The 12,790-nt window shown below is 51.7% G+C and overlaps 8 protein-coding genes across 8 annotated transcripts; 2 read left to right on the forward strand and 6 right to left on the reverse strand.

The window, feature by feature from the left end:
• Positions 1–591: 591 nt before the first annotated feature.
• PG994_008235 (uncharacterized protein) lies at positions 592–1,266 on the forward strand (the record flags this gene model as incomplete). Its single annotated transcript, XM_066859644.1, has 1 exon — positions 592–1,266. The coding sequence occupies one exon, from the start codon at positions 592–594 to the stop codon at positions 1,264–1,266; it is 675 nt and encodes a 224-aa protein (XP_066715131.1).
• A 2-nt stretch (positions 1,267–1,268) lies between these two features.
• Positions 1,269–2,024, forward strand: PG994_008236 (uncharacterized protein; the record flags this gene model as incomplete). Its single annotated transcript, XM_066859645.1, has 1 exon — positions 1,269–2,024. One exon carries the CDS (start codon positions 1,269–1,271, stop codon positions 2,022–2,024), a length of 756 nt encoding a protein of 251 aa, XP_066715132.1.
• Positions 2,025–2,603: 579 nt separating this feature from the next.
• Positions 2,604–3,647, reverse strand: PG994_008237 (acid proteinase protein; the record flags this gene model as incomplete). Its single annotated transcript, XM_066859646.1, has 2 exons — positions 2,604–3,034; positions 3,215–3,647. Coding segments are annotated over 2 exons (864 nt in total), but the record flags the coding sequence as incomplete, so codon positions are not given.
• Positions 3,648–5,807: 2,160 nt separating this feature from the next.
• On the reverse strand, positions 5,808–7,318 carry PG994_008238 (uncharacterized protein; the record flags this gene model as incomplete). Its single annotated transcript, XM_066859647.1, has 2 exons — positions 5,808–6,552; positions 6,855–7,318. 2 exons carry the CDS (start codon positions 7,316–7,318, stop codon positions 5,808–5,810), a joined length of 1,209 nt encoding a protein of 402 aa, XP_066715134.1.
• A 101-nt stretch (positions 7,319–7,419) lies between these two features.
• On the reverse strand, positions 7,420–7,767 carry PG994_008239 (PKS-like protein biosynthetic cluster; the record flags this gene model as incomplete). Its single annotated transcript, XM_066859648.1, has 1 exon — positions 7,420–7,767. The coding sequence occupies one exon, from the start codon at positions 7,765–7,767 to the stop codon at positions 7,420–7,422; it is 348 nt and encodes a 115-aa protein (XP_066715135.1).
• Positions 7,768–8,076: 309 nt separating this feature from the next.
• On the reverse strand, positions 8,077–8,832 carry PG994_008240 (Type I Iterative PKS; the record flags this gene model as incomplete). The annotated part of the gene is made up of 1 exon (XM_066859649.1): positions 8,077–8,832. The coding sequence occupies one exon, from the start codon at positions 8,830–8,832 to the stop codon at positions 8,077–8,079; it is 756 nt and encodes a 251-aa protein (XP_066715136.1).
• Positions 8,833–8,922: 90 nt separating this feature from the next.
• Positions 8,923–9,533, reverse strand: PG994_008241 (6-methylsalicylic acid synthase; the record flags this gene model as incomplete). The annotated part of the gene is made up of 2 exons (XM_066859650.1): positions 8,923–9,385; positions 9,523–9,533. 2 exons carry the CDS (start codon positions 9,531–9,533, stop codon positions 8,923–8,925), a joined length of 474 nt encoding a protein of 157 aa, XP_066715137.1.
• Positions 9,534–10,595: 1,062 nt separating this feature from the next.
• PG994_008242 (uncharacterized protein) lies at positions 10,596–10,829 on the reverse strand (the record flags this gene model as incomplete). The annotated part of the gene is made up of 2 exons (XM_066859651.1): positions 10,596–10,762; positions 10,808–10,829. The coding sequence occupies 2 exons, from the start codon at positions 10,827–10,829 to the stop codon at positions 10,596–10,598; spliced, it is 189 nt and encodes a 62-aa protein (XP_066715138.1).
• Between the last annotated feature and the right edge of the window lie 1,961 nt (positions 10,830–12,790).

The raw sequence follows: 12,790 nt of genomic DNA on the forward strand, positions 1-12,790 counted from the left end.
ATTCACCAATGCCACCGCCGATACAACTTGCTTTTTGGGATGGGTAACGTAAGAATGTATGTACATCACTTGAGTAAGGGATTATAGTTTGTATATACCCCGTCTCAGCCAAGTTAACCTCCCCCACGCACTTAACTCTATCATGGCGAGCGGAGCGACAAAAATTCTGAAGGACCCTCCTTTCTCCGATGGCTCCCACATCTCATATATTACACGCGGTTCTCTCTAGTCTGTGGTCTACCATTTCTCTCATATTTCATGCATCCTTGATCTCGACCATTCAGCCAGTTCTTTCTCTCCTCTCACTTCCTTCAAACAACAAGCCAACAACAACACGCTGATCCCTCTAAAGGACTTTCAGCTCGCTACCAACACACACACACAACACTTCACACAACAGAAACCAAGACAGACAAAGAAGGAGAAAAAAAATGGCTCCCATTGATCGCAGCACTAGCCCTCGAGGCCCACACCCTCCCCCCTAGCCGCGAGGAGCCGAGCGCCCTGCCACCCTCTCGCCATGCTGCCCGTATGAGTGACGGTCTCCCATGGGGAGCTCCCCATGAGAGTGACGATCCCAGCAATCGTCAAATGAGTCTCCCTTTTGGTGGTGACATTCCCATTCACTGGCCTTGGAATCACCCGAATGATGATCCCAATTCCAAGCGTTCATTCGCTAATGGCGAGGTCCCGGCAGACGATCCCTGCCAGGGCTACGGAGACTTGGAGGCGTGTATGCGTCCCCGGCCCCACTCGCCTCGCGCGGCCGAGACCGAGGGGCCGGTAGGCGGTCAGGATGGTACCAGCGAATTGCCATTTACCGTGATGCCTCCCATGATCCCTGTCCCATCCAACGGACTCGATATGGCCGGCAGTCCCGTGATTCCTCCCATGATCCCAGCCCCGCCCAACGGAATCGACGACGTCGTCGACAACGTTCCGGCAGACGATCCCTGCCTGGAATACGGAGACTATGGGTGTATGCGTGCCCGGGCCTACTCGCCTCCCGCGGCCGAGACCGAGGAGCAGGAGCAGGTGAGCGGCAAGCCGACGGACAAGAAGAAGCCCTGCCGGAACTACATAGACTACGTGCTGCGACCGGAGTGCAAGCCGCATTTTCACAACCGGCCCCCCCTCTCGTCTCGTGCCGCGGCCGCGACCGAGGGGGAGGAGAAGGTGGACGACAGGTCGCCGGCCGTCGCCCCCCGCAGCCCTGCGGGACATGGGAACACTGGCACATGGCCCACCCCGGCAAGGACTTCATAGACATGGTCAAAGACTGGAGATGCCACCCGGAGATGCCTTGGATGCGTCCTCATCCCCTCTCGTCACCTCACGCCGCCGAGACCGCCGAGGAGGAGGAGGAGACGGCCGCCGTCGTCGCGCCCCACTGTGGCGACCCCGAGAGCCAACCCAGTATTCTCTGCCCTCATGTGAGCAACCACACCGGGCCCGGAGTTAGGATCATGGCCGCCGAGAACAACAACGGCATCAACGCGACGGCCAAAAACGCCACCACTACCACCAACGACCTCTACAAGGGCAACGAGTTCGAGTACGATGCGCGCTCCATGGGCTTCGCCATGGGCTTCCTCGTCATCATCGGCGCCCTCTTCGGCTTCCTGATCTTCACCGACTGCAGCCGCAAGTACCGGTTCAAGAAGAACCTCTATCAGCGACCTCGTGCCGCTATCGCGGCCAAGTTCTCCTCCTCCAAGAAGCAGGGCCAACAGCAGCAGCAGATGGCCCAGGCCGCCGCCTCCGGCGCCGCTGCCGCTACCATCGCTCCCTTCTCGGCGAGGCCCTTCGACGCCGCCGCGCAGATGGAGAGCGGCCACGCCAGCGGCAGCGAGGCCGGGACCACGCTCCAGGCCGATCCTCGTCTCGTGGCCCTTCTCCTAGTACTGCCGCTGCTTCTACTACTGCCGCCGCCTCCGCCTCTGCCAACAACACCGAAGCACCTTCTTCTGCCTCGGCGCCTGTTACCGCCCGCAACCCGCCTCGGATCCCATCGTTGTAGGTAGAGAGATCCTTAGGTTCTTGGTTCACCTGAATGAGTCCCGCTGACTGGGATCCAAACAGGAATGATGAGAACAGACATTCTGCACATTCGCTTGGGACCGCGGTGCTTGGTCCCCTTGATCGGCCATGAGAGGTTCTGCTGAGGAGTTGGGTATGCCGGAAGGGTTGACCTATCCTTTCGGTGTCTACACTCATGTTGGGTTTTGGGGGAGCTGAGGGATATGGGTTCGTGCTTTCTTTCTAGATTTCATTCGTTATTTCGATACCTTTCATTCGCTCTTTCCTATGTTGGATCATAATCTAATAGACGAATATCAACCAATATCATAAACAATTGCAAGTGAAGGGGAATCCGATCGACTTGTAATTCATCACTGAAATCGAAAGATCGGGCCAACGCTAGATGCTACCTTGAAACCCCGTTTACTCCATTTGTATCATCCAACATGCCTGCCATTTACTCCATTGATACTAGCCCACTTGTCTGGTCTCGTCCACTATGAAGTTGACGATCTCCCCACCATTCCCACCTCATTGCTAGATACCGATGATACGAGCCGCACCTTCTCTCTCTCTCTCTCCTAACCAGTGTACCGGCAGTAGACAGAAGACGACCCCGACGTGCCGCAGTCGGTGTAGACCCTGTTGCCCTGCTGGATGTCGATGATGGTAGCGCCACTCACTCCCACGGTGCTGCCGCCGCTCTTGGCCGAGGCGCCCGTGAAGGTGACGGTGCCGAAGTCGGCAAAGGGCACGAGGCTGCCGCCCGACTCAAAGTCCTCGACGATCCACTCGGCGTTGGTCTCGCACAGCGCCGCCGACTGCGCCGCGAACGTGTGCGTCACCGTCTGACCCGTCGACTGGTTGTCGATCACGGCCGTGCCGCCCGTCTTGCTGCTCGCCGTCACCGTCATCGTCACCGTGTCGCCGGCGCGGATCGTGATGCCGTCGAAGTTGTAGGCGTAGTCGGGGAACCACTCGTACCTGGTTGGCTTGGTTAGTTCGATCTGCCCTGCTTGTTTGTTCGTTTGTTGTTGATATTCAACGTCGCAGCGACGCCGCGTGGCGGCTGACGCCTCACCTCCCTAGGGGTCGGTGACGTGTCCGCTACAGTCACTCCGGAGACTGTTGATCTAATATACATGATAGGCTCAAGCAGGGGAAGGATGGTGATTAGGCAAGTGGCACATACCAAGCGTCGTACGAGACCTGGCCGTTCGAATACGTGAAGTCGACACCCGTTTGCAGGATCGACGTCGAGCACGTGTCGCCGTCGATGCCCACCCAGCCGAAGCCGCCGACTGTTGGCCGCTCGCGCCCGGGCCCGGCGTCGGGACCACGATGGTGCCGGTCACGGACGTGTAGCCGCGACCGATGAGGACGGCGCCGGCCCAGTTGCTGCTATATCGGGTGGGTGTTGTTGATCCCAGCCTCAGTGACGCTGTCGACCGGTATGAGCGGTTGCGACGACCCGAGCTTTCGCTGGGCAGCGCGTTTGGCGGCGGCGCGCTCGCGACGGACCTCGGTGAGAGGGGGCGCCGAGGGCGACGTGGGCGCAGGTGAGCGCGGCGATGGTGGCGGTGATCTTCATGATTAGGCAACGACTGACGGTTGAAATGGTAAGAACCTGGGTTGTGGTGAGTGTGTCCAGCATGAGGAAAGGCAGGATTGGCGCCAGGTTTTATACACGGGCCAAAGTATGCGGAGGATTTGACCGGTATCAACCTGAAGCAACAGTCTGGTGACAGGACCTGATAAGCAGGTGCATTTGCACACGAGTCACCTTCCTTTTCGATGGGAAGTGCGACCGAAGTGTGGATGCAACAAATGCGTTAGGGCAGGTGTGTGCGAAACTGATTTTTCCATGAGATAGCTACTACCTAAGAACAGGGGTGCGTGTGGTGACTCCCAGATGCGCAGAAGTGAGTATTCGGGAGTGTAGGATGATAGATACGTTGCAGATCCATATACCGGAGTTGAAGCCTCAGTAGCCAATCATGCGAGGTGGCCGATATTGGGTTGGAGATCTCCTCCGGGATTAGCCTTTATCAGTGTAAGGCTCGGCAGTCATGGTTGTTCACCACCATGTCGAATGGGCAGGTTCTGGGCCTGGCATGCCACACACGCTCAAGTAGACACCAGTTCCGAATAGGCAAGCACATAGATAGATGGGAAGGGAACCTTGGAAAATAGGTCCATTGACCGAGACTGATAGGTGCTTCCGTGGCGGATATCCTGCATAATCCAGTGGACTATCAGTTATACCAACGGCAATAATACACAGTCGAGGAAGGTGGCATAACCATGGAGTCAAATGGTCTAGTCGGGTCGGCCTTTCCGCCAGAGATAGCTAGGGCTTCATACGTACACATTGGGAAGTTTGATGGCGAAGGGGCCGCCAAGGATTGCATATCCTGCATGGCACAATGGTACATGCTGCCAAGGGGGATGCCAGGAGGATTGGGGTGTCGACGAGCCCAGTTGCTGTCCAATCAGGAGGGCCAAACCCAGGCTAAGAAGAGGTTGCGAAAGGGTCGGTGGATCAGTGGAAGAGCCAAGCAAGCCAAGACATGACTCTCCACGATCCGAGGTCGCGGTTTGGCTGTAGTGGTCGAAACAAGCTTTTAGGTGATCAGAATGGAGTGCGCCAAGATCTGGAGACGTTCCTGGTCTTTATACGTGGACTGGGACGGGTGTATACCACTTCAGTCCTTACAAATATGTTTAACCAGGTCGTGTTTTGCTTCATTTCTCCAACGCTCTCCTCTTTATTAACACGAGTCGGGTTGCAGCTTGCTGCAGCACCTTGTGCAGGTATTAGGCAAGTAAATAGGCTAGGACGGGGGGATTAAAGAGACTGGTTACTGCAGGTGGAGTCAACAGTCTCCGCACCAAAGGGATTCCGGAGTTGATTCGATCGGGTTTAACCGCCTAGATGAGCTTTGCTGCCGGCAACGGCTCGATGCTGCAATAGTTTACTAGAGCGGATGGTCATCCATGGAAGTGATCGGCGAAGCCATCTTGAATCCCCATGATCAGTCTCCCCCGTAGGCAATCATAGTGGTTGTTGTCTGCTCGGCCTTTCGGTGCCAACCAGTATGATAAGAAACTATATCGATATCAAGATCCCTGATCAAAGTTGGCCCAATGCGGAAGGTGCTCGGTTGCCACTACTCGTTAGCTCCCGGGCCATATCGATCACATGCATGTGGGACAGTGGGAGCGTGAGCAAATGCCAGCAGCATGCCTAGCAGGGTACTGGGATTGAGGGGCAGTGAGATTCAGGCACCATGATTGGCCCCCCCCCCAATTCTCTACAGGCATTCCAATGAAGAGGCAATGCACCTTATTGAACCCTGCCTTTGTATTTCCGGAATCCATTGGGGATGTTTTCGAATCTCTGCTGCTCACGTCTTTGTTCTGTGACAAATGAGGGGTTCAGGAGTGGCTTTGCAGCATTTGCTACAGCTGTGGTACAGATACGAGAGCAAACCCCTCTTGTACGTAGCCAACATGCACAAGTATAGAGACTAGAAGCCTGAGCGAAAGCAGCAAAGAATCGGGCGATCGGAAGTGTTTATATTAACTTGTTATAACATGCTATATACTATTAGTTGCTGCACTCTTATCACTTGAGAGCAAAATGGTCCACTAGATGATTGATAGTCGGACATTTCCAAAGCAAAGTTGGAGCCATTTTAATCTTAAGAAGTCTTTGAACCTTGCTCCTAAACGAGACAGTAACGACAGAGTCCATTTCCATCTCGGAAAGGGCTATGGATGGATCAATGTCCGCCTCGGCCATACCAGAAATTTCTGATATAATTGACTTCAAAAGTATTGACCAGCGGTTTCTCTGACCCTTCAGGCTCAGAGGTACCCAAAGGTCCGGAAGAGCCATCATGGGCAGCAAGTTGCAGGGCCCGTCGAGGCGAGATATCCGCAAGAATAGGATGGGGGACTTGCTCGCCAGCGTTGAGTGGCAAAGCCCTCAATACCACTGCCTGGCTCATGTCGAGGGAAGCGATGCGGTCCCAAGCCATGAAAGCTTCCTGCAGAGTGATATCCGAGATGCCACGCGCCTCGAGCTCGGCATTGACGGCTGCGGTGCTGGCCGCCATACCCAGCCCCCACCAGCTCGTCCATTGAATGGAAACAGCATTGTCTCCCTGGCTTCGGCGACGCTCGGCCAGGGCATCGAGGAAGGCGTTGGCGCTGGCGTACGACGTTTGCCCCGGGAACCCGAGGAGCTGGCCGCATGAGGAGAACAGGGTGAAGAAGTCGAGAGTCCCAGGGGGGAACAGCTTGTCCAGGTGGAAGGCACCCTGGATCTTCGGAGCCAGGACGCTGTCAAAGGCGTCTCGGGTGATGTTCTGGATGCTCTGGCCATGGAGCACACCGGCTGCATGCACCACCCCTGTAACCGCCGGCAGCCCCAACTGATCGATGGCATTGGACAGAGCCACGTCGGCATCTACGGCGCTGAGATCTACGCTGATCGCTTTGGACGGTGGCGCCCATGTTCTCGAGCTCCGTCAACTTGTCCACTACGCCTGAGTAGTCGACCGAGTCTTTCCAAGCTGTTCGGGGTGGTAATTTACGCCGCGAGACGAGAATGAGCCTGCGCGCCCCCGATTCGCACATCCACTTGGCTATTTCCAGACCAAGTGCACCCAGACCACTTGTGATCATATAGGTTCCCCCGGCGCGAAATACCACTTTACTCCGTTCTGGGCCCGGCATTGGAGGCAGCTTGGCGATAAGGACGTAGTCGGGCCACCCTGCCCACATCATCATCATCATATCGAACCACGTCTTCACCCTGGATATACTTCATTCCGGTAATCGGAACGCGCCCGTCCTCACATTCGAACAGCCCTCCCCATATATCAGGTAACTCGGAGTTAAGGACCCGGGCTAATCCATATAGAGGTGCCGTAGCCAAGCGGTCATCCTCTGCACCAATCAGCGCGAAAAGCTTAACTCCGGACGGGGACGATGACATGGCCTTGGCAGCTGATACAAGAGCATCGCAAAAGTCCGATGCTACTTCGGCCAGTCTAGAAGAGCTCGGGCCCGGGAGGTATATTACAATGGTACCTTTGTCGAGGCCAGCCAGGTCTTTGGCGTCGTCTGTGTGAGACACGTCATACCCTTTGGCAATCAAATGTTTCTCGTAGCGCTGAGACGCCGGATCGGCGACGGAGCTGGCCCCGAAAAGCACCACATGGCCGATGCTGGGCGGCTCGTCCGCGAAAGTGGCCGGAAACCCAGGCAATTTGGTGAACCAAACCATTCGTCGTCTTGCGCGAAAGGTGATCGGTCTCGATGGCGGCGAACTCCATGCCTTGGAAGAGAACGAGCACTCGGCCGCTCTCGTCGCAGACGTACACATCGCTACCGCAGCCAGAACTGGCCAGTTTCTTGCAGTACACATAGACCCACCCTCAAGTCGGCCATAGTGGCGGCGCTCGCGGTGGCGACGCGACCAATGGCAGTGGGCATTCGCAGCAGAGGCTCCTGGTGAAATAGCATCGATGCGATAGACGTCGCTGCGTCCATTATCGAAGCACCGAGGTCTCCAACACCGGAGAGGCTATCGGGGTTCGTCTCTACCATGGCTAGCATCTCATCGTCGTTGGCGAAGTGCTCCATAACCCTCCAGGGGAAGCCCTTCTCAGGCACCCCCACTTTGGCGAGATAGTCAGTCGAGAAGGTCGGGGGGAGCTCGCGCGGCATCCGCATCCTGAGTACCACGAGATCCGAAGTTTCAAGTTCCAAGTGGCTTCTCAGGGGGAGCCAGCTTGGCAGAAGTGTTGACGAGCCACGCGCCCCCGTTGCCGCTAGGCTCGGACAACCTTGACCTCAATGTGATCCCTCGACTATCAAGCACAATTTGAAGCTCACGGGCCGGCGCCACAACGACAGGAACTTTGAGCAACAAATCTCCTAGGCAATGGCTGCTCGAATCGATGGCGCGTATAAACGTGTTGATCAGGACTGCGGCTGGGGACAATCTCGGATCCGTGGAGGGGATGCTTTCCTGGATAAGGCCTACTCGTCTCGTCGAGTTGGGTTTGGAATAGAACAGTATCGGCCCCCCCCAAGAGACGTCGGAGTTCCAAGCAGGTTATTGGAAGCGGGTGTGTGAGTCGACGTGTGACCCAATGGCACTTTTGCTACAGCGCGCCAGTAGGGTTCATGAGACCATGCCGTTCGCGGTACGCCTGGGCACCATGGACGATTGATTTGCTCTGTAGAAGCTAGTCGAAAACCGAAACAGTGAAGCTTGGGGACGCATGTGAGGATGCATCGCATCGTCGATTTGTTTCGCAACATTGTGGGCATAACCACTGCGTCAACGAGGGCTTCCAACTCTAGCGTCTCGCTGATGGAATGCGATGCGATAGGATGACTAGAAATTTTCGACAAAGGCCCGGTAGCCGTCTTTGGAGATGGCCTGGATGGCGTTTCGGGAAGCACGGGCTGAACCATATTGTTGGTCCAATAGGTAACGCCACGCATCTCTGTCGATCGCGGGTCCGGAGCCGATGTCGAGTAAAGAGGTATCCTAGGGGGCTTAGTGAAGATTTGATCCTCCAGGCACTTCTTTAGCGGCTCTACTAGATCTAGGAGCATCCTGCTGTGGAAAGGCAGGTCCGAAGCCACCGCGCGACACTGGATGTTTTCATGCGCCAGCTCTTTGCATAAGTTTGTGACACTGTCTTTCGGGCCAGCGATTACGCAGGACCAGGGAGAGGCGTCAACGGCTACATCGATGTTCGTGTTGTCGCCCAGCCTCGTCTTCATGGCGCTGATACCCATGCTCACCAGAGCCATGGCACCACAACCTATCAGCGACCGGTAAAGGCGGGCTCTTCTGCAGACCACGAGGGCGCCCTATTGTAGCGTGGGTGTTCCTGCGACGACGGCGGCCGCGGCCTCGCCCAGAGAATGCCCCAATATGGCCGACGGGGGTCCTGCCTCTTCGACCAGGACTGCAGCGACGCCGACATGCATGCTGAACGTCATGATTTGGAGCTCGTCTGAGCGTGCTTCTCTTATTGACTTAAGTGCCTCTGTCAGGGAGAACTGCAACTCCTGCTGGACGATAGGCTCTAGCTGTTCAATGACATTGGTGAACAGTGGTTGGGTCTCGAACAACTCCTTCCCCATGGCGGGCCATTGTGCCCCATGGCCTGAGAAAACCCAGACTGGCCCCTTTGCTGCAGCATCAGGCATGACCCGACTGCTCATGACTGGCAGATCCTGGGTCCCGTTGGCAAGATTCTCTAGCGCAGAGATCGCCTCGCTTGTGTTAGCTGCGGTGACTGATGCTCGAAACCTGTGGTAACTGAGACGCCTGGCTAACGTAGTAGCGTTATCATGTAGAGATTCGTTCTTCCCGTCAAATTATAGCCACCTGGCAAGCCTTATAGCGGCCTTTGGTAGACGGCTGGCTTGGGGTGCCGCCAGGAAGAGAAGGACGGGGCCACGTACTTGTCCAACATCTTTCTGGTGTCCGAAGCCACTTAAAGAAGCGCTGGCTTCGATGATTACATGCGATACTGTACCGCTGTAGCTGTATGAATCTACCACTGCTCTCGCGGGCGTACTCGAAAGTGGTGTCAATAGCGTCGCACTTTTGTGCACCTATAGTCTGTTAACGGACCAGTCAATCTTGGAGCTACGGAGTCTCGGGATTCACCTAACCGGGCACCACATTGTGACGAAGAACCATAACGGCCTTGATTAATCCGAGAACGCCTGCCCCGGCTTCGAGGTAGCGGATGTTCGATTTAATAGAGCCAACAGAATAGGATAATGAGACATCTGTTCGGGCACCAACCCCGTACACCTGCGAAAGCGCTTGCGTCTCGGTGGGGTCGCCCAAAGGCGAGCTAGTGGCGTAGGCCTTGACATAGCAAATCGTCTCGGCCGGTGTCTTGGCCTCATTAAGTGCCTTTTAGGTAACCAGCACCTGCGCAGCCGTATTCGGCGGCATGATGCCTACGGTCCTGCCATCAGCACACGGCGGATCCTTTCAGGACGCCGTGGATACGGTCGCCATTAGCGATAGCCTGGTCGAGACGTTTGAGGACAACAATGCCTGCACCTTCGCCCCGACCGTAGCCCGACGCGGACTCGTCGAATGATCTGTACTTTCCATTTGCGGAAAGGGTACCAGCCTCGTCGAGCACTCGAGTAAGGCCGGGGCCGATAAGAGCGTTAACACCACTGGCAATTGCTAGCTTCGTTTCCCCGGCCAGCAGTGCTTAGCGAGCATGGTGGACTGCTACCAGCGAAGACGCACAAGCTACGTCAATAGCGATACTGGGCCCCATCAGGTTGAGGTGATAAGAGATACGGCTAGGTATGCCGCAATAGGCTATACCCACTCCCATATGAGCCCCTATGTTCTCCAAATCTTCCAACAGTAGTCTCCCATAGTCGTCCTAGTTAACTCCCATATAGACGCTAGTATCGCTTCCGGAAAGGAGCTAACTAGGGATTCCCGTGTCTTCCAGCGACTCCCAGGCTACTTCCAACGCTATCCGCTGCTGCGGGTCGATTTATTCGGCTTCGCGAGGGGCGACACCAAAAAAGGAGGCGTCGAAGTCTTGTAAACGATCCAAGAAGTAGTCCTTGCTCGTGGCTTTCGTCAATAAGTGGTCGTTTCGAGGGTTCCGGCTACGGTAAGGCTCCCATCGCATAGAGGGCATCTCGCCACACGCATCGCCTTTCTATAGCAGGTACCCCTAGAGAGATTCGGAGGAATTGTTACCTCCTGGGGTGCGGTAGGCCATACCGATAATAGCGATGTCCTCGGGCGAATTTACATTTTCAATGTTGCTTTATATGCTTAAAGTCCTGGATAAAGTAGAGGGCAGATTCAACTAATAACCTAACGAGTAAGCTAATAGTGTTAAGGCTTGTATAGATATGGAAGTAGCTTCGAATAAACGCATATTAGGCAGCGATATATAAAATAGAAACGTTACGCTTATATCTTAAGGCATTTACCGCTATTAAATTATATAACTACGCTTAGATTAATTCGTATGTTCGCAGCTTCGTTTTAAGTTAAATATATTATAATAAAAAATAAAAGGTCTTTTTTAATAATATAAACTATTCGCTTATACGTATTTAACGCTATATTAGAATTATTCGAAACATAGACTTACTCTATATTCTCGGATTTGCCCCGCCTTAACCTAGGCCTGCATCACCGAGATAATCAGCTTAGATAAGTAAGTAATTAATCACAGTATTATCGTTTAATTAATTAATTAACTAGCGGTACGTTAATTAATTATTACTACCCTTATAGTTAATTCTATAATAGTTAATTAATAAAACGATTAATTAAAACAGCGTTAATTAGTTAATAATTAATTAATTCGTATCTCGTAACGTTTTTTAATATTTTAAATTAATTATAATTAATTAATAGTTTTTTTAAACTTTATTTATTATAAAATTATTAAATAAGCTTTCGTACGTACGTATAGTTAGTTCTGGGTTTAATCGAGGTTATATTACGATATTCTATTATTTATATCTATCTTTAATATAAGCTACGAGGGGCATCGTATGCCCTTTTTAATAAAACTATAAAGGGGTTCGTGCGCGCAGGCACGTGGCACCTTTTTTAAAGTAATATAGAAAACCTTAGTTCCTGCTATTCTAACATATTTATTTTAAATAAAGAGATTTTATTTAATATTATTATGCGCTTAAAAGTATTAAGTTATTATACGAGTTCGCTTTTTAATTAAATAGTTTATTAATTAATAGCTTTATTTATAATAAATTCGGTAGGTTTTTTATTCGAATTATTAATTCTCGTATAATAACCTAAGTCGAAATGTGTTCGTAAATCGCTAATTTATATCTTATCCTAATAATTAACTATTATATAATAATTTATTATTATAACCTAGTCGGTTTTTATTAAATAAGCTCTCGTATATACGGTAGTTCCGGTTTTAATCGAGGTTTAATCGTTATATTCTATTATTTATATTTATCTTTAGTACGAGCTACGAGGGGTATCGTATGCCCCTTTTAATAAAATAGAAAAGGGTTCGTACGCGCAGGCACGTAATACCCTTTTTAAAATAATATAGAAAACCTCAGTTCCTGCTATTCTAATACTAACAATCTTTGTTTTAATAATAGACTTGGGTAGCTCCCTTTTTTAAAACGAGTCTTCTCTTTGTAAAGGTCTCGTACGGATGGGTTACGCTAATCCGGTATTCGGTGCCTGCCTGAGCCATATAGGTGATGCTATACCTTCGCTAACGTGTATTACTTCCCCGTTATTAATTAAAAGTAATAATAATAGGGGTGTTATCGTATATTGCGATACGTTATACCCCGTTAAGGAAAAAGATATCTCTTTTTTTCTCCTCTTTTTTTATTCGCTATACGAGTTTAGTCTTTTAACGTACGCTTTTATACGTACAGTTAACTTATTAATTAATATTAGCTATTTAAGGGCTTTATTTAGAATTTTTTTAATAAAAGCGTTTATAAGGTTATTTCGAATATCGATTTAATAGATCTCCGAGATACTCCTTTTTTTCGTACGATTTTCGGAGCGATATAATATCGATTATTAATTTTTTCTTATTCGTTGTTTTTAATTTAATTAAATATTTATAAAGTAAATATTTTCGTTAATAAATTAATAATAAAACGCGGCGTTTATTAAATAAATAATACTTTATTATACGTTTTCTAGATCGAAATAGTCGTACTC

The sequence above is a fragment of the Apiospora phragmitis genome (assembly GCF_038363925.1).
Source record: "Apiospora phragmitis strain CBS 135458 chromosome Unknown utg000007l:2111988.0-4706623.0:1.0-2598199.0, whole genome shotgun sequence".
Taxonomy (NCBI): domain Eukaryota; kingdom Fungi; phylum Ascomycota; class Sordariomycetes; order Amphisphaeriales; family Apiosporaceae; genus Apiospora; species Apiospora phragmitis.